At 38.0% G+C, this 26,804-nt stretch overlaps 1 protein-coding gene across 7 annotated transcripts in view; it reads left to right on the top strand.

Moving 5' to 3' along the window:
- Window positions 1–26,804, top strand: part of tenm2a (teneurin transmembrane protein 2a) — a 429,404-nt gene that overhangs the window by 287,808 nt on the left and 114,792 nt on the right. For 4 of the 7 annotated variants that reach the window (XM_067457752.1, XM_067457750.1, XM_067457751.1 and 1 more), the window contains one exon: window positions 20,194–20,400. The exons of 1 other annotated variant lie outside the window; for it this stretch is intronic. In XM_067457752.1, the coding sequence (XP_067313853.1) occupies window positions 20,194–20,400 (207 nt within the window). Of the gene's footprint in view, window positions 1–2,258; window positions 2,418–20,193; window positions 20,401–26,804 lie in introns of those variants that run through there. 2 more of the 7 variants (XM_067457754.1, XM_067457757.1) reach the window with 2 other exon arrangements.

Genomic DNA, 26,804 nt, shown 5'->3' with positions numbered 1-26,804 from the left:
AAGTCTTCTGAAGTCATACGATGTCTTCATGTGAAGAACAGAGTCGATCTTGATGTTTTAATAGCTGAAATGATGATCCCGCTGCCCCGTGAACAAACTCCTTCATATCTCATTCAAATAATTCAAAAGACTCCTGAGCAAAGTGAGCATGACGCAATCGTCACAAGACACAGGAGAGCCAAAGACATTTTACAATCAATGCTGACGTAATGACGCAATTGGTCACAAGACATATGAGAGCCAATGCAATTTCACTATGAAATCTGAAGTACGGGCGGCAATATTTGAAATTTGATGTGTTTGTTCATGATCTTCGGCGGATGGAGATGCTGATCGCTTTTGGGGATTTTCTTCATGCAAATCAGTCGTTTGGCCTCGGAAAACTTGGATTATTTAACTTTTTTGAATAACTCGTGGATGCAGTCGTATGTTTATTCTGTGTTTTATATCATGTTCACACAAATGGGTAGGTTTGGGATGGGGTGTTCGTTCGTTGAAAAGTGACGACAAGGGTCCTGGTCAAGCGTCCATATGTGACGAGTTGGGGTGTGAGAATGAGTTGTTTTATTATAATTACATCCCTCAGAGTGCATTAATGAGCGCTAAACTCTCACGTGATCTCACTTATAATTTCTTTTTTATTCATATTTAAGTGAAACTCATGAGTGATAAGTTCCAGGAAATCCCTAATATGGACAAAGCTGTGTTTCAATTAAGAGGCTGCATCCTTTGAAGACTCTGACTTCGAAGGCTGCATAGGTCGGCCTGAGCGTTGTTGAATGGGACGGTCTAGCCTACGGAGGAATGTTTTTGTCGCCTAGCAACTGTGACAGCTGCCGTTGCTGAGTGACTGTAATGGTTGTGCTTGTTTTGAAAGTAATGTTAAAGTGTCTGAAAACAAAACAGGGTTCACAAACTGTCTAAATGTGTTTGCCATGTTGGTCCATTTGTCTATATAAGAGAATAAATTACATATAATCGTATCTTTGTAAGATATGTCATACTGCTTTAACGCTTTTTCTTTTTCTTCTATGTTTACATTTGTATCATTTGATGTTTCATTTGATCTGAGATTTGTTGATCTGAGATTTGTTCAAAGTTGAAACCCAATACTTATGTTTAAGTGCAATTCGTTAATTTCTCACAAAAAAAAAAAAAAATTCCTGTCAAAACCTTTGGCACACAATGAAATCAGGGGTTGGCAAGTCCATAAAGGAACCATCTGTTGTATCCTTCATTTCACGGGAAGCGAAGGACATGTTTGGAGGCCGCATTTGAAGGAGCCTTCGAATTTCATTTACATTTCCAGTTACATTTATTTCTTTATACATTTGGGAAATGTATATGATTTTGTAATCATATTGGATCAGATCAAATTGTAACTCAATTTCAGATTTCACAATAAAATCACAAGACCAGCATGGAAAACCCAACACTTATTGAGCCTGGTACATGGTAAATATTACTCTGTTTCCAGGCAGATCAAGCCAGCCAATCAAAATAGAACTTGCTGAATCAAGAAAGTGCATTCAAATTCGTGTTCAGTATGCATCAGGCGGTCAATGGGTGTGCTTTCTGAGGGTGAGACTAGGCGGGAATAAACCTGAAGAGCTTTTGTGGTGAATATCGAAGACATTATTGTCCGTCTCATCTTCACTCAGGCCCTGCACTCATTTAAAGCACTCTGTTTAATGTATGGTGTTTATACCTCGTAAGCGCTCAAAGATCGTCTCTCTTAAGTGCTTTCGTAGCCGTGCCTGCTATCAGGACATAGCCTGGTGTGAATGTGATGCGTGTCTTTACAACTTCTCTCCGCGGAGAGACGGATGGAGGCGCACTGGAAGAAGTAGCCTAATGTGAAAACAAGATGTTGGAGCCTGCAAAAAAAGACAGGATAAGAAGGTCCCTTTGAAAACCCCCTGGATGCACGCGAGAAGTACTCGCAAACACGATGTGACTGGTCCCATCCAAACGCAGATAAAAAGCATCTACCCGGCCCTACAGAGACCCTTTACTAATGGCAGCAACGTGCAGGAACTGGACCCAAGAGAGGGGGGAGGGAGGGAGAGGAGGAGAGAGAGAGAGGAGAGAGAGAGAGGAGAGAGAGAGAGAGAGAGAGAGAGAGAGAGAGAGAGAGAGAGAGAGAGAGAGAGAGAGAGAGAGAGAGAGAGGAGAGAGAGAGAGAGAGAGAGAGAGAGAGAGAGAGAGAGAGAGAGAGTGTGAGAGAGTTTCCTTTGGCTGCTCACTCTTAGCTGAAATCTCGGTGGAAGTGAGACACTGACAGAAGCGCAGTAAAGACTATAAGTGTGTCTCCTAGTGTAAATGAATCAATGAGACAGACATTCTGACAGACATGTTGTCTCCTGTCATGGACGGGTGAAATAAAGTTGACTGTTGCAGCATGGAGACAGGAGAAGGTAAGGCTTTTTTTTTTTTACTTTATGGTGTCAGCCTATAGGATCATTTCTATACGGTCACAGCATTGATTTTGGTGAAACAGTCTGTGAATGTATTGATTGTGGTTTGTTTGAGAGTGAGTTTGTGAGGTAGAATTGTGGGAGACTATTAAGTTGTGCCCTGTTTGGCTTTGGTAAGGTCAAATACGGTCTCTTGTGTGTTGATTCTGACATGAAAGCTGTTCAGAATGACTCGTCGATATATTGTAGAGAGATCAGGTGTGCAGGTGCATTTATTAAGCACTCTATCAACTAATGTACACAGCCATCTGTTCACGGTGTGTGTGTGTGTGTGTGTGTGTGTGTGTGTGTGTGTGTGTGTGTGTGTGTGTGTGTGTGTGTGTGTGTGTGTGTGTGTGTGTGTGTGTGTGTGTGTGTGTGTGTGTGTGTGTGTGTGTGTGGTGTGTGTGTGTGTGTGAGAGAGAGAGAGAGAGAGAGAGAGAGAGAGAGAGAGAGAGAGAGAGAGAGAGAGAGAGAGAGAGCACAGGCATTCCCATGAACCTGTTGTTTAAATCTGCATGGACCGAACAAGTATCAGTTTGTGTATGTAGCACACACTTCTTTGCATTATTGGACAATACATTATTTAAATTAGACAACATTATACATGTATTTATAAGGATGCCTGAAGCGGGATATGCAATATTTGAAAACACTTTCTATTAAGCCTACATATGATTCATCATTATTTAAAAAAATTAATGTCTTGCCTTATAATTCGTCAAAAGTATAATGAATTAAAAACTAAATGTCAATGTTTTTTTTTTTTTTATTCCGCAAGAACACATTAAATTGATCAAAAGTGACAGTACAGACATTCATGATGTTACAGAACATTTCTATTTATAAATATAAATAAATACAAATATCTGAATAGTTTGATACTGAATACTGAAATAAATGCATCACGGTTTCCACAAAAAAAATATTAAGCAGAGCTATTTTTATTAACCTAATTAGCATATTAGAATAATTTCTGAAGGATTTTTTTTTTATTTCTGACACTAAAATTCAGCTTTGGCATCACAGGAATAAATTACATAAAAAATATATATATATTAAAAAACTAAGTCTATAAAAATAATAATATTTCATAGTATTACTGTTGTATTGTATATTGATCAAATAAATGCAGCTTTGCTGAGCATAAGAGACTTATTTCAAAACCACAAACAATTCTTACAGACCCTAAACTTTTAATAGTAGGGCTAATTGGTTTCATAAAAACGAGTTAGTTAATTTTCTTAATAATTTAATACTTTTCTTAATAATCTTAAATATCTGCAGTATGGGTATACTCTGGGGGGTACTCTGGGTTTGGGCCAAATTCCGAGCCCGGAGCCCTCCCCCCGGACAGCACGCCAAATATGCATAATCTTTACTCTATTTAATTCGATGTAAATGTGACTAGTGAATTGTTTTTAAGTGAATTTACATTATTCGTAAAATATTCAGAATACTGGCAAATATCACACTTCTGCAACTTCTCTTTTGCAATGCTGCATAAATAACATAATGATTGTCTAAAAACAGAATTTCTTACATAAAGACATCCCCTCACTTCATAAAGACCTTGTGTTTTTGCTCTTATGACCACAAGATAACAGCATGCGCATATTCAAAGTTCTCTAATTAGCGGATGTGTGCTATCATCACAGGTGGTTGTGATGAGAGCTGGAGCTTCGCCTGTGCACACTCAGGTCCAATCACATGTAGTTAATGAGCTGACGGGGTTAGTTACCACTGGGTTAATGACGCACATTAATATGTTGCTAATATACCCCAGGTCATGCAGTAATTAAAAATCTCATTTCAACTCATAGAAAGCACAGACTCTCCTTCATCTTAAATGATTTTCTAAAGAGCGAGAGAGAAAGAGCGAGGTGTGTCGATTATGATTCATTCATAATTCCCTGTATCATTTGTTTGATGTCCTTGGTTATGGCTGTACTATAAGTGTGTGTGTGTGTGTGTGTGTGTGTGTGTGTGTGTGTGTGTGTGTGTGTGTGTGTGTGTGTGTGTGTGTGTGTGTGTGTGTGTGTGTGTGTGTGTGTGTGTGTGTGTGTGTGTGTGTGTGTGTTGTGTGTGTGTGTGTGTGTGTGTGTGTGTGTGTGTGTGTGTGATGTAATGTTAGGTATCACATAGGAGCGGTTGCATCAGGTGTTTAGGGTTCATCCAAACACTTGAGCTCAGGGACACACTTTCTCCTCAGGGTCAGCTGATGCAAAGGGCTGATGAATTTACCTCATAGTAGCACTCCAAACCATAGCATCTCTCTCTCTCTCTCTCTCTCTCTCTCTCTCTCTCTCTCTCTCTCTCTCTCTCTCTCTCTCTCTCTCTCTCTCTCTCTCTCTCTCTCTCCTCTCTCTCTCTCTCTCTCTCTCTCTCTCTCTCTCTCTCTCTCTCTCTCTCTCTCTCTCTCTCTGTGTGTGTGTGTGTGTGTGTGTGTGTGTGTGTGTGTGTGTGTGTGTGTGTGTGTGTGTGTGTGTGTGTAATAGAGAAAGGTAGAAAAACACCCCAATGTGACACTGTCATACCTATAAATACTTCTTATTTGCATTTGTTGTTCACACATAAAACAAACGAGATGTATTGTATTTCCATAGCAATCAAAACTACCATACACTCTAAAAAATGATGGGTTGTTTCAACCCATGTTTGGGTCAAATATAGACAAACCCAACTGTTCGTATTTTTAATTACATTTTTAAAGTCAACTATTTGCTTTGTCTATATTTGTTACACCAATTTAGTACATCATAATAAAATAAAATAACATTGAAAAACATTCAGAATATTATTAAATCATCTTTGTTTATATATATATATATATTTATATATATATATATATATATATATATATATATTAAAATATATTATGAAGGTTGCCTAGTGCTGCTTTAAATTTTAAACACTTGAAAAAACACTTCACAGGTCTGGAAGGAGTGCAGAAATGTGAAAAGATGGGTGTACTCAAGCACCGTGATCCACAAAGACAAACAAACAAGCCAACAGTGATAGTTGTGATTTAGTGGCAAAGTGGTTTCTGTGGCTCTTATCTTGAATAGAGACACTTTTTTTTTTTCCTCCAAACACTTTGATCTTCAGTATGATTGAGAGGTTTCCAAAGACCACACAATCGAGGAGATGGAGGGAGGGTTAGCGAGATGAGGCAACAGATGTTTTGGACGTAGGGAGAGTGTAGAATGGGAAGAAAGAAGTTTGTCTGTGCTTTATTTCATTCTAACGGTGCTAAAAATAGACTTGCTTCTATCAGAGTCACAGACATCAAAGAGAGTCGGCTAGAATATAATTAGTAATTCATACTTTCACACAGAACAGCTGATATGAATGAGGACAACCTGCTGTGCATGACTTCATTCATACTTCGTTTTTATGGAGGATTTCAGTTTGAGGTGTGCTAACTTGGAGTCTTGGTTTATGGTAATAAAATGTTTGCTTTCAAACCAAACCGTGATGAGTCATAGTGATATTTCCAAAATTAAAGGGATAGTTCACCCTAAAATGAAAATTAAGTCATCATTTGTTCACTCTAATTCTGTATGTCCTTTTTGTCTGGACCACAAAACAAGCATAAAAAAGTCCTGGCCGTTCTCGTCCATATAATGACACTAGCTGTGCACTTTCATATGTCACAAGCTTCTGACATGATTTAAACTTTTGACATGCGCACACGGCACGAATATACAGAGCTTCCTGTTGTTGCATACTAACTAACCTCCTTTTCTTTGTTTTAAAAAGCACACTTAATATGTTTCTATCCCGGGTCCTAATTAGGTGCAATGAGCATATGAACCGTTATGTCGTGCTGCTTATATTTATCAAACAGTAAAAATCGGCATTGTCGCACCCAAAACAATGTTCTGAGGATAAAAGTCCGAAACAAGGACTGGCGGGACGTTGTCCTGCTCCACTTCACAGACGCTAATTGGATAGAGAATTGACAGGAGACTCATTTATGACACTTTATTCAACAGGAAGTACAGCTCGTTGTGCGCGTCACATATGTCATTACACTATTTCTATGTCATTCCACATGCCCAGTAGCCTGACAAGCCAGACGCACATCAAGATGTTTGGTCTGGAAACTCACCATAGACAGGGCTCAATCTGAGCTTAACTCCAAGTCTTCCAGACTCGCGGTCAAAGCTGATTCAAAAGACCGCCGTTCGCCAGCTTCTGTGTTTAATAGAAACACGCAAACGCAACTCAGCCGTCATTATGTTAAGCCCCGCCCACCGACTCTATACACGATGTGATTGGCCCGACCAGAGTTTGGCGTTTACAGCTCAGAAGTGTATTGAGAGTTGCTAGACGACCCTGCTAGTAATTACTGACCAGAATGTGTCGCATGCCACGTATTCCAAGTGTTCTGGGCATATACAATAGGATTTGGTGAAAGACAAAATGGAATTGAATGTACTATTTAATGAATATCCTGACCATGGACATTTAAAAGCTTGATGCTTGTTCGCTGTTCACTCCCATTATATGAATGAGTGCAAGCGGGACTTTTTTTTAAATCTCTCCTATTGTGGTCCGAAAAAGAAAGAAAGGCATACTGCATTAGAACAACACGGAGTGAGTGAGTAAATGATTACTTCATTCTAATTTTAGGGTAAACCATCCCTTTAAGGCTGGATCACACTACATGACTTTTGGAAGAGTTGGCCATAGTGGCCAAAATTAAGAGCAGTCAGATTTGACAGAACATCATGTAGTGAATCTTTCCAGTCGAGGACATCAAACATGTTTGATATTTTGAGCAAGTTTAGAACATATTTTGTTTTCGTTTGTCATGCAAGTGGTGAGTTTTTGTACGAGTTTGTTGTGTTTGTAAAGACTTGAATGTTTAGTGTGTGTTCCTCAGTTGTTGAGTGTATGATGGCCCGTTATCCCCAGTAATCATTTGGAAAGTCGGCAAACGCCGTGATGCCAATTGTTTTCAAATCTATTCAGATCTATTCAGTTATGATTGGTCTGCTGGCCTCACTTTCTATTAGGTGGCCTTAAGAAAGAAAAAAATAAGTGCAATGTACTTACTGTGTTCAAATTGAATTGCAAAACACCTTTGCTGATATTGAGGTGGGATACGGGTAGAGTTAGGGACAGGTGTGGTGATATGGGTCAGTTTAAGGGAAGGTTTAGGTGTAAGGGAAGTGCCCACTGTGTAATTATAAATGTAACTACAGAAATGAATTACAGACGTAATGACATGCAGGTATTTTTAAAATGCAAGTACAATGTAAAAACATGTATGTACACAATAAGTGCAATGTATCAAATGATTCATTCAAATGTTAGTACATAGTACATAAGGCCACCTAATATAAAGTGGGTCCGGTCTGCTTTCTTCTATTTATTTTTATACTACTGTAAATTGGGCTTAGCCTTTAATTATAATCATCTATAACCATCTACAGGTGTTTTTATTAACTTAGTCTACTTTTACAAGGACATTTTTAAACTGTATTTTTGCTCCATTAGCAGTCTTAACTGTGAGAATATTTCAAAAGTAAAGACATTTACGAAAACCTTATTTTTCTGTCGTTCTTAATCCATCCTTGCCCAAGGGACGCTTTATCTTGTTCAGCTGAATGCAGCACTACAGAATAGAACAGAAGATGCATTGAGACTTGTTTGTGAAAGTGGAGCTTCTTTTAACTTGACATAATTGCTTCAAAACAGCAAAAACATCTGTCTACTGCATATTACAGAGAAAAACAAAAAGTAGCGCAAAAATAAATAAAAAAGTACAATGTGTGGATAGCTTTTTAAAACATGGCACAGAGGTGTTGTGTGTTGATTCACAGCCAACTGCAGTTTTAATTTGACATCGAGAGAACCATAGCCTTAAAACCAAAAGCCTTAACACAAAAGTCTTTTGTTCCCTTGCTATGCTTAGTCTCACGTAGCTAGACCTTCAGATTAATAGCTCTATTGTAACTTTCCCAAGAGGACGTTTGACTGACATGTAGCGCATCCAATCACAGTTAATTTTGTTCTGCGTCATGTTTAGGGCTGTGAAAATGCCCAGGAAGTCGATGCCCCTGTAATAACAGACTGTCATGCATCTATAAATGATTCATTCATGAACATTGTGCAAGTTTACTGCTACAATGGAGCCGCAAAATTCACATATTTACAGCATTTAGCTGACCTTGGTAGCATTTTTTTCTAGACGGGCCATTAAAGAACGCAACACTCACGTCTAGCGGACATCCTGTAGAATTCAAACAATCAGATGACGACTTCGAAACTCCCGAAGCGTTTCCAGATTCAGCCAATGGTCTGTGGGCGTGATGTCTGAGGCTGAGACTATGCTCTAACTGGTTTGAAAGCACCTTCAGGAGATGCATATAAAGTGTTTTGCGCTGACTTTAGGTGAAGTTTTAAGGCTATGAGTACAGCGGACAGGCTCAGAGCGTGATTTAGAGCAGAGCTTTGCAGCCTCCTGCAACAAGTGTAAAGTTCATCCTAGACGAGAACTGACAGTGACGAGGACTCTAAGAGGCAGTGACATCACTTCTGCAGTTACCCCGGCCGAGGTTGAAACTTTATGATGTCACCACCTTATATCAGCTACTCCACTCTTAAGTTCGGCCCGAAGCTCCTGCCTGTGTGTGAGATCATCATCTTGTAAAAGTTTTTTTTCATGGGGCGAATGAGGTTGACGCCATGTCCTCACGATGTCAGAGTAGATATTACTTTTTAATGCTGTTTTAGAGCTTTTTTTGTCTAGCCTTGTAAATAAACAAGCGTAGCATTTCTCAGGGATGTGTGTGGTTGCTGTTTATGAATTTTGTAGGACTTGTTCTGGGAGTGAGATGACAGGTGTTGGTGTGCTCTTACTTTATAGCAATATCGTTCTCATATATGCCGCTCAGCACTCTCTGCTGCATTAAACACCTGTGATATCTCTTGACGAGTGCAGTTTTGGGATCCACTTTATATTAGGTGGACTTCATACTATATACTTACGTTGAAATTAATAATTGGATACAATGCACTTATTGTGTACATGCATGTTTTTACATTGTACTTACTTTTTTTTTTTTAAATGACCTGCATGTAATTACATCTGTAACTTATTTCTGTAATTACATTTATAATAACACTGTTGGCAATTCCCTTACACCTCACACTTCCCTTAAACTGACCCACACCACCACACCTGTCCCTAACCTTACCCGTATCCCACCTCAATATCAGCAAAGGTGTTTTGCAATACTTAAAATACTTATATTTTTAATACTATGTACTTACTATGTACTTACATCAAAGTACTTATATTTTGATGTAAGTACATAGTAGTTAAGGCCATCTAATATAAAGTGGGACCCAGTTTTCTTTCCTTTTTTGATGTATTTCCCGAAACAGGAAGAGAGGGATATATCATAGGGACATTCATTCTTTCTAAATAGCCAGAATGCTTCAGTTATGTTATAAGGTGCATTCCATTTGACCGTAAGTGGACTGTGAAGTGGACTAATAAAATACAGCATTTCATTATATGTATCAGATACATGTGTTTTGTATGCATATGCCTATTTTATGGTTTTAAATTTGAACGTTTAAATTACAAAATTCCCCATCGTTGCCTTTCTTTGATGTTGTTATTTGAGTGAGAAGTCAAACTACAGTAGGGCACAGTGAACACTGTGTAGGGACCCTGTCGACTGGAAGGCAGCTATACCCTTGAATCATTAGAAGTAGCTAATCAGTTGCAGGGGGTGGGACATTATTATTTGTGCATTTGATTGGAAAAATATCTGTGTATGCTCATATGCATGGGTTAAAACGGTGTGTGTGTGTGTGTGTGTGTGTGTGTGCGTGCGTGCGTGCGTGCCTGTGTGCGTGCGTGCGTGCGTGTGTATTCTGTTACAGAAGGAAAAATGTTTAGCAGTGTAAAACAGCTCAGGAAAAAAATAAGAGAAAAATTAAGAAAAAATTTCAGAGCTGTATTATAAATAATATAACATGGACAATTATTAATATTACAATAATTTAATATTAGTACACTGTAAAAAAAAAAAAAAAAAAAGTTACCTGGTTGCATTCAAATTGTGAGTTCATTGAAATTGAAAATTTGAGTTATAATACAATGAATAAGAATCTGCAACCTTTATTCAGATATTATCAAAAGATTTTGTAAGCATATTGGGTAATTGTGCATGTTTCATTTGTGATGATTTTGTGATGCTATTTTCATGATTTATCAAAAAAAAAGGGTATGTGGTTCAGATACAATAATATTTTGAGTTTCTATTCAAACACCAATTCAAACCAATTTCTTTCATTGTATCAACTCTTTTTTTTATTTTAATAAACTCAGCATTTTATTTTAATAAACTCAGCACTCAACTCAAGCTTACTTACTTACTTACTTACTTACTTACTTACTTACTTACTTACTTACTTACTTACTTACTTACTTACTTACTTACTTACTTTTTTAAGTTAAACCATTTTTGTTCACTGTAAAAAATTATTTAGAAAAAAAGTTACCTGGTTGCCTTAACATTTTGAGTTCATTGTAATTAACATTTTGAGTTAATACAATGAACATTTTTTTGAGATTCGACAACCTTTATTAAAATATTATTAAAAGATTTTGTAAGCATATTGGGTAATTGTGTGTGTTTTATTTTTGATGACGCAGTGAAACATGCCAAATTGTGCTATTTTCATGATTTATCAAATTTTTTATGTGGTTCAGATACAATTTGAGTTTCTATTTATTAAACAAATTTCCTTCATTGTATCAACTCAAATGTTTAACTTCAATAAACTAAAAATTTTAAGGCAACCAGGTTACTTTTTATTTTGTTACTTAGCTTGCTTTTTTAAGTTAAAACTACAACAACAACAAAATTACAGTGTACAGTGTAGTAGTACAAATATTTGTGTTATTTTTACAGTGTAAACTATTTAGAAACTTTAATAAAGAAGTCAACAAACGTAACATTTGTATTTTGACAAGTTGTCTACAGAGATTTATTTATTTTTAATTGCTGCTAAAAACACTACAAGTGGTGAATGTCTGGGTTAGATGACCTTGATTGTGCTGAACAAGGACACAGATGGTTGTCCTGTTTATGTTATATGTTGCTAATATTTTTCATGATGCAATGCTTCGCAACGCCAAATATCATTGTTCCAGTTCAAATATTAAGCAGATTTTTTTTAGGCTGAACAACATGTATCAGTGTAACTGTGGGCTCACAGGTGGGGCTGTTGAGTAATGGAGGCTATTTATTCCTTCTCTCTTCCATAAGTTAAAATTTATGGAATCCATAACAGTGCAATCAACCAAGAAAGACAACACGAATGTAATTTATATGGAAATGACGTGCAGAGAGTGGACAGAGGCCTAAGCATAACTGACAATGGGTTTATGAACGTGTTTGTGGGGCTACAGTGAAATTTTCTCATCAGTGCTCATGGCCATACCATCATGGTCTGGAGGAGCAGGACACACTGACACCTGCGATCGGTGGAGGACGAGTTTTAGTCAGTGATCGTAAATCAAAGTTCAGTGTCATGCATAAAGCGCTGCAGTGCACAGCCCAAACAGTAAATAAGCTTAGTGTTAAATAGATGATAAATTGCTATCATTACAGAGCATACAGGGCATTTAGGATGCTGACATGTTAAAAATTAAACAAACCAAAACATATTTAAAGGGTTTGTTCACTCAGAAATGTTTAAGCGTTTTCCTTTAAGCTATCTGTTGTTTTATTTATTTATATACTAAAATAGTATATGACCTGTCTTAGTTTTCTCTATTTTTTAAGGACCAGGTTTCACCCGCTGAAGCTTCAAAATGAAAAGTTAAGGCCTGCTATTCTGCCTTACAGGCACTCTGAGGGTCTTTGGAGCAACATTAGCGTGATGGACACAAAGCCAAGTGAGATACATGGCAAAGAATGATAACAAAAGAGATGCTGCAGTGACAAACAACACGCCTGGACTCGCCAGATTCCATTAAAGTTCAAGTCTTTTGGCTGATCCTCCATTAAAGTGTGTCTCAGTGCTGCATTCTGTCCCCTCATGCTGAAAGATTTAACTTGCATTTCCTGAAGTCAGTCTCAGACAGACAAAAAACTCAGCAGGATTATACTGGCTTGAAGTTCAACATCAGAACTTCAACATCAGAATTATTTATTGTATTAATTTTTTGAGGGAAGAAACATGCATGTAAATTCCCTTTTAAGATGAGAAATGCTAACTTTCTTAATTGCGGAAAGCTTAAAGGGGTACTTCAGCGCTGGGAAGATGAATGTGTATTTAAATTGGGTCATTATTGTACTAGAAATGTGAAATTAATTTAGAAGTTGCTGCATCCTAAATAGAGAAAAGCCAGTAAATGTATTTTTGGCTCATGTGGATAAAAGACAACAACTTCCAGAATGCACTGGCTTTGCTGCCCTACGAGGCCACTCCCAAGACACGACTACCGGTTATCACTTGCCCACCGTAGCACTTTCCACACTGTCGTTTTCATTTCTTTAGTAATAAAACACTTCAGTTCAGTAATAGAACAGACACTACGATTAAATACTGAATGTGTCTAAAGTGTGAGTGAACTCAATGAGAGTCGCAGAACAAACGCAGCAGGAGTCGGATATCATTCATCAGGAAAGCTGAGCTAAGCACGTGGTCATTTATATTCTGTGAGTGAGATCCCACCCTCAAGGGGCAGGTTGAAAACATGCCGAACTAGCTCCTACTACTGGATGGAGTCTCTAGCTTCAGGCCAAAAAAGCCTCCGATGATGCAAAATGACGATATTTGCATCATCGGAGGCTTTTTTCCAGACATAAAATACATAAATCTCTAATCTCAGGAGGATATGGGGGGGGGGGGGCATACGATCCTTTGAATATGCTACTGGGTTTCTACTGATACAAAGCTTAATGCCAGTTGCTGAAGTAACCCTTTAAGTTTCATTCACAGCTGAATAAATTAGGATGAAGGGAGGGGAGTTGTGCCAGTACTTATGTGTGTGCATGATTATCAAACTCAGTGCTCTGCCATTAGCATTGGCTGATGGTGTGTAATGGGCGTTAGTGTTTTGACAGGCCTGACTGAGCTTAGTGGTTTTAAAGATTAGGATCCTGTCAGCCTGTTTGACATGACAACTGTCAGAGTTAAATCAGAATGAAAAAATAGATGCCAGTCGCTGAGAATCCAGACAATCTAGAGCAGAGACAGACGCTGGACCAGGGGCGGCCATTTTAGCGGCAGTGGGCATAAGATGGCATCCTGCCCTGGATCTCACGAGAGATCCATGTCACTGCCCCTCAGCTTCCTTTTACATTCCCTATACATTCGCTCTGTTCCAAACCAAGGAGCTGCATGCTGCCTTCATAGTTGAATGCACTCTGTGGAAGCTTCCAATCTGAAATGGACCCTCATGAGTAACTGATTTGGAATGCCTCCGTATTAAAGGCATAGTTCTGCCCAAAAATGAAAATTGTCATTATTTACTCTCCCTAATGTTGTTCCGGACCTGTGTGACTTTCCCTCTTATGTGATATTATCATTTTTTCTTTTTCATTTTGCTTTGTTTAGTTTTAGTTTTGCTCATTCAGTGAATGTGGATGCAACTCAATGTTGTCTATTTTTCAAAATCTGAAGAAATATACTGTGTGTGCTGTAGAAGAAAGTAAACCACACAGGTTTGGAATATGTGACCGTGTTGACAGAATAGCATGAGGGTGAGTAAATGATAACATCATTTTCATCACTGGGTGAGCTATCCCTTTAAGTTCTCTCCACATACATTTTAATAATTATATATATATAAATAGCCCACACAAATTGTATTATTATTATTTAATTGGATTAACCAATATATATGGAATCGAGGACATGATTCTGCTGCCTTAAAAGTTTTCTGTGGAAGTAACTTACAATAGCTGTCATGCGGATTATCTCTGGGCTATTTCGCACCAGGTTTCCATCCTCCTCTTTGTTCCTCTCATTTCCTCTCACACCTGTAAGGTAAACTATGTGTTGCATTTCTTGTTTTCTAAGGTCTAATCCACCTCCTTTTCCTCCCCGACTTCATTGGGTTGAATGCAGGTGTTGGATGACGGTTGAACTAAACGTGTAGGTGCGTTGTTGATGAAAATAGAGGGAAGGAGAGAGTTTTGTCGAAATGATGAATGGCTCTCATTAGGGCGGTAATTTGTCACTTTCCATCTGACTGGGCTCCAGCTGTCTCTTCCTGAGCTTTTTGGCCTCTTTGGCTCACCGTCTCCACACCGGCCAGATGGGTGGAGAGATATTGTGCCGCGCCCCATGTGCTAGCTAGACCCGGACAGCGGTATTAGAGTACGTCTGTGAGCACATTCACGAGAGTTTGCCGACGGGAATGCCTCGGTCAGCGGCATGTCGACTTCCATCCCATAATCTGGGAATCTACCGAAATGATTTTCACATAATGGTATTATTACATTACATAATGTAATTTTGTGAGCGCACTTACCCAGAGGCTCCAACAAGTGATGGAAAAGTTCGACTCAGCAGCAATGAAAATAAAACAAGAACCCGGACAGGCTTAAACTTTATGAATTATGAGCTGTGTGAAACCAAGCATCACAATGCACTTGCATAGTCTATCCACAAATTTTGTCAAATCAAGTTTTGTCAAAATTTTGTGAAGCCAAAAGCAACGGCAGTGAAGAAATGCTGGGTAATGAGAGACTCAACCCAAGTACATTGAAATATTTTTTCCTATATATATATATATATATATATATGTATATATATATATATATATATATATATATATATATATTTTTTTTTTTTTTTTTTTTTTTTTTTTTTTTTTACATATATACAATAAACAATAATAATAATATTATTATTTTGAAATGACCAGTTTTCTATTTGAATATTATTCCTGTGATGGCAAATCTGGATTTTCAGCATCATTACTCCAGTCTTTAGTGTCACATGATCCTTATTTTAATATGCTGATTTGATAATGTGCAGGGTTTTTTCCCATAATTATTTTATTGATATAAAGTTGTTTATTTCAAATATAAATCATTTGTAAAAATGTATATGTGCTTACCATCACCTTTTTTATCAATGTAATGCATCCTTGCTCAATATCATAAAAGTATTTATAATAAAAAAAATTACAAAAAAAGCTTTTTGACCCCAAACATTTGAACAGTATTAGAAATTAAAAATTGATTTTTTTAATTTAATTAACAGTTTTTTTTCTTCTTTAATTTATTAAATTGAATATTGTCCAGCCTATTTAACTAGTTTTTTTATATACTGAGCAGTTCAAACTTACATGCAAAAGTTGCAAAAGTTTTTAAAAGTTCTTATGGAAATCAAAATCATACTGTGGTCCTCTAGTATGCACATAGGAGAAAGTATTTAAAAATGAAACTTCAATACATACGATCTACCTAAGTGCCAGGGATGTTCAAGGTCAAATCAGCATTCCAGGCTGGGAGATCCACAGTAGCACATCTTCTCCCAGAGAGATAAAGGGAATTTAGGAAGGACGGCAAAGGAGAAGAATCATCTAGAGGAACAGGTCCCCCCCCCCCCCAGTCCCCTCCTAACGAGCCTTTGTTCTAATAACACAAAGCAATTTATACTGACCTTTATAGAAATGTAGCAAAAATAAATTACAATAGTTAAAAAATGCCCCTGAGCCTAATTGCAAAGGAGATTAAGTTTCCTATAATTGCTTTTGGCCACCTAATGCAATTTTTCCTTTTTTTGTAATTAAAGTGATTTAAAAATTTAATAACCCCCAACACACACATGTAGGCATATACACACACAAGCTTCTCTTGTCCAGTGCCATATATACTCTCATTATTGAGGCAATGGTCCATTGAAAATTGTGTCATGGTTTTGTGTGACGAATATTCCGCGCTTGTTCAAATGAGTGCAACGACAATAAACATTCTGCCTCTGAACTGTTTTAAATATTTATTGAAACTTGCCAAATATTGGTCTCTGTTTCTGTTCAGAGAAAATGTTTCATCCATACTGTATGCTGCTCATACTGTTTGACCAGAACACTCCTGCAACTTCACCGAATTCCAGTCCATCTGCACTTCTGTCCTCAGATGCCCACATGCGTTCTTTATTTTTACGGCCGTATTCTCCATCCATCTCTTTAGAAGTCAAGCTAATCAGCCAGCAGCACACTTAACCTCTCGCTCTTTCATCTGCATATTCGCTGAGCTTTTCAGTGTTTATTCATCTCCTAAGTGCATTAGTGAAGATCCCTGTATCTCTCTCACTTTTTTCCCTCCTCCCATTCACTCGTTCTCTGATACTTATGCCGTAGATGCTTTTATGAAATGCTGACGGTAAACATAACCTTCCATCCTCATCTTATTCTGTATTATTTATCAGGACTCTGCCCCATGTCCCTGGGGTCTGCTTAACAAGCAGTCCAATCGGCCCACTTCTGTACAAAATATGCATCCGCCTTCCACAGATCATGAAGTCAGACATAAGAAAACAGAAGAAAAGGGAGAAAACAGTAGGCAGGGCACATGGAAATTCAGGGTTGTTATTATTACATAAAAAGTATTTGTTTTAAAATTCTGGTAGCTATATATAGGGCACCTATAAATATTATATATATAATATTTTTAAAAAAAATTGTTAGTTTAGTTTTATTTTGTATGTTACAAAATATTGCTATTCAAATAAATGATATAAATGATGTTATTTTTAACCTGTTTTCAACATTGATAATAATCATGTTTCTTGAGCATTAAATCTTCATATTAGTATTGTTTCTGAAGTATCATGTGACACCGGACCAATTATGCTGAAAATTCAGCTTTACCATCACAGTAACAAATTACATTTTAAGAAATATTAAAATAGAAAACAGTTGATTTAAATTGCAATAACATATCACAATAATTCTGTATTTTTATCAAATAAATGCAGTGAACATAAGAGAAATCTTTGCAAAACATTTGTAAAAAATCTTACTGACCTAAAACGTTTGAACATAGTTTATATAACTAGTTGGCTTGCAATAAAATTAACAGCATTAAAATGAAAACGAATGTAAAACCTCTAATAAGCACTGCGTTTTGTGTGTTGGTGTGTATGGAGGTGTGCTTCTGGCACAGGGCAGCGCTAAACCAAATCAATAACACAAGGCACAGCCAGCAACCTCGACTCAATATCCCTGAATGACCGCATACTGGACTGACAAAGGAGTCGTGGGGAGAGAGGGGACGAGCGTGTGCGTCTGTGCTCCAAGAGGGAAGTTGAGTCAGTACACTTTCAATATGCTTTCTGCATTCAAAGTCTTCTACAAAAGCACCTCTTCACCCTCTCTCTTTCTTCCGTTTCTTCTATCAGGCAGTCAGGGGTTGATACGATGAAAGGAAGATGAAAGTGTAGCTGTGTGTTTGTGCGTGATAATCTGTTTGTGTACCCATGCAGCTTTTTGAAGTTGAGAAAGCCGGAAAGTGTGCAGTCTTCGTTTGATCCCAATTAAAACGATGGTCAATGCGTTGTCATTTTAGTTTTACTGATATGAATCTTGAAAGAGCGGCACTCGGATGTCTGCAGGCCCGATAACCGCAAGCTCACTACAATCGCGCCATCTTTTCCCTCAGTGCTGTCTTTTCAGGAGTAATTAAGGCAGGTAATAGCCTCCTAATTTCTCCGCATTTATGAGGACTGACAGCACACACTACTTTAAAGTTGAAAAAAAAACCCTTTGCCATTTTACCTACAATGTCATTCCAATTACTCAGAAACTCAGATGCATAAAAGCGATGACTTTGCCCAGATTCCCTCATGCATTTGCTTGGAGTGAAAATAAAAATGCACGCACTTCATAGCTCTTTATTGTCATATAGCGTATGTATACGGTTCTATTACAGGATCCTGTTGGGAAATCACATCCGAAACATCTGTATTACAGTGATGAAGTAGAATGTGCTTCTGTGTAAATGTACTCATGCAGCGCTCCCAGCGTGGAGTTTTACTGGACAAAAATGCTGTGAGCAGCACTTCCTGTCTGCTGTTCTGCAGCCCAAGCACTCCATAACTCACAGACGCACACACGTGTACATGAACACGCCAACTATTTACTTCTGCCGCTGTGATTTTGTTTGTACATTGTCAATGTGCAGTGAATGCGATGTCACTTTCTGCCTTCACTGTCTATACACGGGTGTGAGCATCATTTATGTATGCATTCATGAGCACATTATATCTTGCACCATAAATTTCGTTTGTGACCTCATAGCTTGATTTTATGAGAAACACCTTGGAGCTCATTTTATGAGTACATTCATTGGTTGACGTCCACATCACAGGGGACTCTTATGGTTAAGGTCAACACTAAAATTGAACCTATTTACTTTCTTACTACACATTTCTGCTATTATTGAGCACATTTTTATCAGTTCATGTTGTTCTAAAGAGAATTTTTTTTCACAACTTAGAAGCAATTTAATAATTAATAATAACCAATGGTTCAAATAGATACTGGTGCATTATTGTAGGCTATAGGCAATGCAGCCTTTGGAAAAGCTTCCTGATTAAAGGTGCACAATATACTAATTTTGCAGTAAAATATCCAAAAACAACCACGCCAGTGTTATATATTATGTTCACTTGAGTTCTTACAATATCCCATATGTTTTGCAATTCCAACTATTTGTAAAATGTGATAAAATTGCTATTTTAACCAAGGAGCAAGGGAGTCGCCTCTTAATTGTGTCATATCTGCGTTACCCTCGATTTCCGGGTTTTTTTTGGGGCAGAAACACTTCACCCTTACTGCAGTGTGAACAAGTGTCACAGCAGCCGCTGAGCAAACGCACAGAGTAATGTCATAACATTTTTAAATACACTTAAATTTATCTAATATGATAAAACAGAGCTGTGTTACTCATGACCGGAAAAGCTGAAATGGCGCCGGCGACTGTGTCCCGTCAACACTAGGCCCTGCTCTGCTTCACACTACAGTAACGTTAATAATCGCATCCATGAACAAGATTTCAGCCCGAGTCCTACCCCGATTCTTTTCCACTGGCTGTGAGGTGAAGACCACATGTCCCAAGATTCTGCGCTCAAACCGGGCATCATCAAACAACGCCTTTGTTTTGAATAGGCGCCCTATTATAATATAATAAAGTTTATGACAATAACAGCAAATTATGATAGATTTGTAGACGAATCACCATTGGGATACATAATAATGTTCTCAAGGGTGAACTTGATCTTCAGCCTGTATCATGTATAAAGCGTCTCAGAAATGGGTGTCCATTGTGTTTCAGGAGGGGAGTAGACCGAAATGATTTACTCCAAACTCAGACTTTGAATGTGTTTTTAATGTAAAACAAACACTTTTCACAATCCAGTCAATAGTTGATAGATGGAGATTGTCCTGCATTTTGTATTATTGTGTTTCACTTGCAAACACAATATTATGGGAGTATAATGGGCTGTAAATCATATCATGTTGATTTTAAAGATTGCCTATCCAATACTATTTGGTACGCATTAATGGGTGCATTATCACATAAATGAGAGCACTAATGTCACTTGTCTTTGTGCTTTATGATTCATTGTAATCTGCGTGTTGTAAACTGTTTATATGTTGTCTAGTATGTGATATCTGCCCTATGTCATGTCACATGATCACAACAAGTTTGTCTCCTCCTTTTCTCTGTCCATTTCTCAGGTCGTCCTCTCCCTCCCTCCACCGCCTCCTCCAGCCTCCTGCCCCCTGCTCCTCCCCCACCCGCCCCCCTCCATTCAGCCCCGCCTACCATAAGGGAGTGTCAGGTGCCCTTGCTGGACAGCAGCTCCTCTCACACCATGCTGGATCCCCACCCGGAGGACCAAATCTCCCCCAACTCATACCTGCTCCGGGCACAGCCCCCCACTGGTAAGCCCCTCCCACTCATATCTCATTGGCTGATACCCCCATCATCATCTTACTCATTTACTGTGCTCTGTATCGTCAGTGGCTTGTCTGCTGTGGAAATATTAATGTGTATTAACTAGATGCAACAAAGTGAGAAATTAACACTGTGAAGCTGCTTTGAAACAACTGTCATTGTTAAAGCGCTATATAAATAAAGTTGACTTTACTTGACTTGACTAGACTAGACTATCGCCAATAGCCAGAGATATTAGCAAAATCATCACATATTAGCGATATTATATTTGGCGTTTCTAATTAATGTAGGCCTACGTTCTTTTTCTTATTAGGATTATTTTTATTAGGTTTAAAAAAAAATAAGAGCAGCTTTATATTTTAAAGGAATGGTAACACATTCTTTCGAAGGCTTAATTGTGTTTATGGGGTGCACTGTAACGTGTTTATGCTTCGTTTTTTTTTTTTTTTTAAATCATTATTTTTTCATATATTTTACCTTTATTCTACACTGCTCTGTCCCTCCTTGTAAAAATGTCTATGAAGCCGGTCCCTCCAAAATTCACAATGGGCTCAGATTGGTTATCTTGCCCAGTGTGTTCTGATTTGCTAACCGCCTCGTGCACGTGTTTCGGAAACCCCTTACCTTCACCGGCCGTAAAGACTGCGGATCTATAGTGATCGCTACTGAACAGCCCCTTTTGTATTTTTAGAACGATTATAGCCAAATATCAAAAAATAATATACACTAATTCCAAGTTCGCTGTTGAGATATACGTTAGGTGTTTGTTGAATAACTTTGAGCATTTTACAAACTGGTTTGCAGAGCCAAACAGCATTGTCAATTGTTTACTTCCTTGCTACAACTTACAATTAACAATAAAAACTATTACAGGAAAACACATCGACGAAAAATAAATCATACTTACAGGTTGTGGCCCATAAATAGCTTCTGTTTTTAAAGTTGGAACTGCTCCATTTTTCAGGACAAGCCGTTGTGCGAATCCTGCATTGAACTCGTGAAGATTGTGGGAGCTTTCCTCCGTAAAATGTGCAGCACAGAGAGCGAGATTTGGGTAATAATTATGAAGGACCGAGTTAAAAATACATTTTAACCATTGATCCCTAGCTTCCCATTCCCTAGGAAGGCTGAACAAAGTGGTTTCCTGCCTATGTGAATGCCCTATAACATAGAAGAGATGGGGTTTATCATTTGTTATTTTGTCATGTTGTGCTTGGTTAGGACATTGTGTTAGTTGTTGTCCCTAAAAAGGTCATTTTATTATAGGAATATGTTCTATTTATGACGAGTGAAGCTCAAGGTGAAAACAAATGGATATGATATCCAACAGCTTTGGTTTCCTACAAGGGCATTAAATATGAAACACTGATTTATGTTATGGTGACTTATTAGACTTTCTCAGGTTGTGTAGAACCTCACTATGCATCACTATATCACAGCTCAGACTGAACAGAATGTGTGTCTGAGTCGTCCTAGTACAGCTGCTCTCATTCAGAGTAATTAATGCTCCGTACACTCCACAGTCCTCCAAACTTTGCCCCGCGTCCAAATCTGCAATCCAGGGGATATATTTAGCGGAGAGGAGACAAAAAAAAAAGTTGTTAATGTAATTTCTGCTGGAATATAATCTATTGTTAATGGCATTAGCCTCTCCTTTGATCTGCTATAAATCTTTATTACGTCTGATCAGGGGCCCAAGTTCAGGAGCAACGCGATTATAAACCTTTTAAAATGACATTACATCATGCCTCTAATTGGTTTACTGTTTGCTGCAGCAACATCAATCATTTGCAGACTAACCACGCTGTAAATAAATTCACTCCAACACTGCCAGCACCACGGCTCTAGAACGACGCACCAGAAGGATTATGGATGAGAAAAGATCAAAAATATGAGAGGGGAAATCATGGAGTCTCTCAGTGCAGACAAGGTGACCACTAATAGTTTTATTGAGCCTGTTAGTGTTCTCACTTTTCTTCTGAGCTGCCATAAAATTAGCATTCGCTGAAAAGAAATATGTTTTTTTTTTTTTTTTTGCTTTTTTTCCATCAGAATATAATCTGAGATTAGTATTGTATATATGTTACCATCTACACAACATAACAGCTACAATAACGATGATGATAATGGGGGTAATAATAGTATAACAATTAGTTATTGTTCTTTCATCAATTTAGTATTATATTAATTTCTTGAACAAAGATGTCCTAATCAAGCTGTATAAAAAATCTAATCAGCTAATGTGAGAACTTTTCAGTTTTTTTTTTCTTTTCATATTTCAAAAAAAATAACTACTTTGAATATTAAAGGCTTGCAAATCATTATTCTTATTTCATATTCTTTGCAAGTTTGTCATATAGTTTGCATTTCCTTGATCTGATGACACATTCAGCTGAGAGGAGTTTCAAAGCTCGCAATTAGCCTGAAAATAAAGCACTAAATAATTGGCTTATTATCATGTTGCCTTGAGCTTATATTTTGTGTACAAGTCTGAGAATATTGTTTCAACAAGTGAGTGTGTGTTTTGCATCGTGCTGTGTTAGCTTGAGATTGGAAATGTGTGTTTGCGTGAGACCAAGTCCAATTAAATGTCCTGCCATCTTGTTGAGTGTGATTGCTGTGCAGGAATTGAAATGTCTGGCCAGTAACCCAACATACCGGGGCTGAGAGGCATTATAAACAGGAAGAGTGCTCTGAATAGATGTTTTTGAGCTTGTTGTGAGTCTGAGTGCATTTATTACTGGTTCGTTTTGTATTTAAATGCATAAAAGCTTCCGAATTAGAGATAGTGGAGTGTATATCTATATTTCTGCTTGGTTTATTGCGTTGCTGTGCTCCAGTGGGCGACGTGCACAGCTGGACTGTGTCTCTGGCAGTGGGTAGCGCTGACACTGGTGGCATGCACACGGTGCCACAGTCATTACTTGAGCTATTGCAGCTGTCAACGAGGCTCTCTGACTGGCTGTGTTAAAGAGAGCTCTATTGAAATCTGATGAAATGCCTTCTTTTCTAACATAAATGTTATGTAAAATTGAAGACTTAAGAAGATTTGGAAACACTTTGCTTTAGACATACGCTACCGGTCAGAAATGTTGGGTCGTATAAGAAATATAACATTTTTAAGAGCTCAGGCATTTAAAGGCCCACTGAAATCAAAATTTTAGCTTTTAGTATGATGATGTTAGCCTTAAAGGAAGTGTATGTAAGATTGTGGCCAAAACTGGTACTGCAATCACTTTCAGATGACTGTAGAGCGGTGTATCCCTTCTCCCCCTCCCCCCTGACTCGAGGTTGCCAGATCGGCTGAAGGATCCAGCAGGAACGTTTGTAGCTGCAGCTGTGGTAACTTCTGAAACACTACTGACTTTGTGATTGGTAGATAGGTGGAGGGCGGAGCTTCAGGCCAAACCACAACATGTCAACATCAACATCAGTTGAGGGCTGCAACAACAATTTTTAAATGACAATATCCTGTCCGGACTACTGTTGTCAGTGATATAAGTATTTGAAATTAGCATGATTTCTTAACCATTTTATAATGAATTGAAATAAATTTCTTACATACAGCTCCTTTAAAATTATGAATAAGCTGTAGTGTTCCAAAACAATAACAAAATTCGCATTTAGGAGATATAAGCATTCAGACACACACTTTCGTTTAAATGATTCACAGATTTTGATGACATCATCACAGACTTCACCTTCTCATCAACTCTTCTGTCCAATCAAATGCTCTCTAGAATCTAAAGCCCGCCCCCTACGCTGCTGAAGCTGCACCTTAAATCAGTCCGTTGTTAACACATGTATTAATTTCTACATGGGGAAAGGGACATAACCCACTAGATAGGAAACGATTCAGTGTAAATATGCTTTCAGTTCAGTTTTCGACTAAAGTCTGGTTTCAGATTAGTTTTGCGCACCGAAGTAGCGTGCTCACACACACCAATGCCTCTGGTCTAAAGTAAGACTACAAAGATGAGATTGCAGCGTGGATCATATGCGCGAGTCGGCGCAGACAACAAACCATATCGGACCAATTAGAATTTTGCACAGAATGCTGCATTTCAAAGCGATATGGAGGAGATTATGATGATAAACGGTCAGAGGAAACCAAACAGAAAGGATCTAGTCAAAGGATATCAATGAAACGCTATTTGCTGTTTCAAAAAGGGGAGGAGCTGCTAACAGATGGAGCCGTTTCAGGGGAAATTATGTTGACACATTGAATACTGCATGTTTCAAGACACTTCAATGGGCCTTTAAAGTGGCAGACAACAAGCAAAAAATGTATTGAACCTGATTTGCAAAGCAATTAAAAATCAATTTAACAAAAGAAACATATTGGAACCACAATTTGACACCATCTTTATTAAAATGCTGCCAAAGTGCCAATGCTGACCTCTGTCCACCACCGAAAGCAGTCAGATCTGGACCACGGAGCATTGGAAGAAGGTGCCATGGTCTAATCTAATGAATCATCTGTGCCACTGATGGGCCATCCACTCACTAATGTGTCACTTACCTGGGAAACCAGGATGCACTATGGGAAGAAGGCAAACTGGACAATGTTCTGCTGGGAAACTTTGGGTCCTGCCATCCATGTGGATGTTACTTTGACATGTTGTTGCAGACCATGTACACTCTTTCATAGAAACGGTATTCCCTAGGGCTGTGGCATCTTTCAGCAGGATAATGCGCCCTGCCACAAAACAAAAATGATTCAGGAATGGTTTGAGGTTTGAGTTTGAGGTGTTGACTTGGTTTCCAAATTCCCCGGAACTAATTTCATTTGAGCATCTGTTGGATGTGCTGAACAAACAAGTCCAACCTTACAGGACTTAAAGGATCTGCTGCTAACATCTAGGTTCCAGATACCACAGGGGTCTAGTGGAGTCCATGCCACAACACATCTGGGCTGTTTAAAGGGGGACCAACACAATATTACAAAATGTTTTTTTTTTTTTTTAAACATTTTTTTGTAAAAACAATTATGCAACAGCATACCCTTAATTACCGGTGCAAAAAAGGAAGAAAATTAGCTTTTAAATGTGAGTTTTGAGTCTAAATAGCTTCCACAGTTTCCCTTAAAATGATCACTCAAATTAACAATTGACTGTTTATTTATTTTTTATTCAAACAAACTGAATTACTAAATGAATTTTCTTCTCTTTGCAACACTGCAGTACATTTCATGCTAATACATAATCAACAACTGAAATGAATAAATAATAATAAAACTTATGCAACAGCACATCCCTAATTACCACTGCAAAATAGAATAAAATTAGCTTTTAATGGGCACTGTCAAGTCTACTCTAAATTGTTTCCACATTTCCCTCCAAAATTATCACTCAAGGAAAAAAAACATTTTAACAGGTTCATTGAATATAGTAAATCCCTAAAATATATCCTAGTGTTTTTCAGTGCAATCTCTTATTCTTCAAAAAGACACTAACTGATACCTGCTTCATCAGGATGATGGGATAGCAGCTGGTCTGGAGGTCATGCTGTTGAGCTCATGATGTTCATTCTCAGAGGAGGTTTAATTAAAACCACAGCTTGGTCATGGTAACAGAAGTAAATGCAAACTGTGTGATGGGTGGAAGCGAAACATTTCCCTCAAATGCAGTCTCTTTGGCCCAATCCCTTTCTGTAATGAGCAATAATAACAGTCTGAGAAGAGTCATCAAATCAGCCTGAAAATAAACAGGCTTTTGAAACCCCACTCTAAAACCCGCCCACACACAAACATCCACGGCCCTCTGTTCTGAATACAAAGGTTTAAATACACTAATACAACAAAACAAAAACAATTATGCAACAACACGTCCTTAATTACTACTAAAAAAAACAGCATAACATTAGCTTTAAGGGGGCATTCAGTCCAAACTAAATTGTTTCAACAGAATTTCTTCAAAACACATGGTGATTAAAAATTCATTGCATTAGGATCTACGGCTGATTTCACTGGCAGGAGTATGTGACTTTAGAAGCTGCTAAAAATAGCCAGCCGGCACTCTCCATTTATAATAAATGGATAGAGGCGCAAACACTACCACTCTGTACGCTCTCTCTCTTTCTCACACGCACACACACACACACTTACACACACTGTGGCTCTTTCCAGGAGCTCGCCTTGGAAAGACACCTAATGCCACAAATCAGCTTCATTGTTTTTAAAATATATGGGCCGTAAATCAAAAATTCAATGAACTAAATTAATGGAATCTGCAGACTTTTTAGGCAAAATGTGTGGAATTTGGTCAAAAGGTTTTGTGTTACTGTAGACTACTATTTCATACTCTCTGTATTCAACAGTATATTAATGAACGGACGTGTTAATGCATTTTGTAACAAGGTTCTTAGATGGGAAAGAAGGATGCGGGAACCG

This window comes from Pseudorasbora parva, chromosome 11, assembly GCF_024679245.1.
Source record: "Pseudorasbora parva isolate DD20220531a chromosome 11, ASM2467924v1, whole genome shotgun sequence".
In the NCBI taxonomy this organism is placed as follows: Eukaryota; Metazoa; Chordata; class Actinopteri; order Cypriniformes; family Gobionidae; genus Pseudorasbora; species Pseudorasbora parva.
This window is presented reverse-complemented; position numbering and strand designations above follow the sequence as displayed.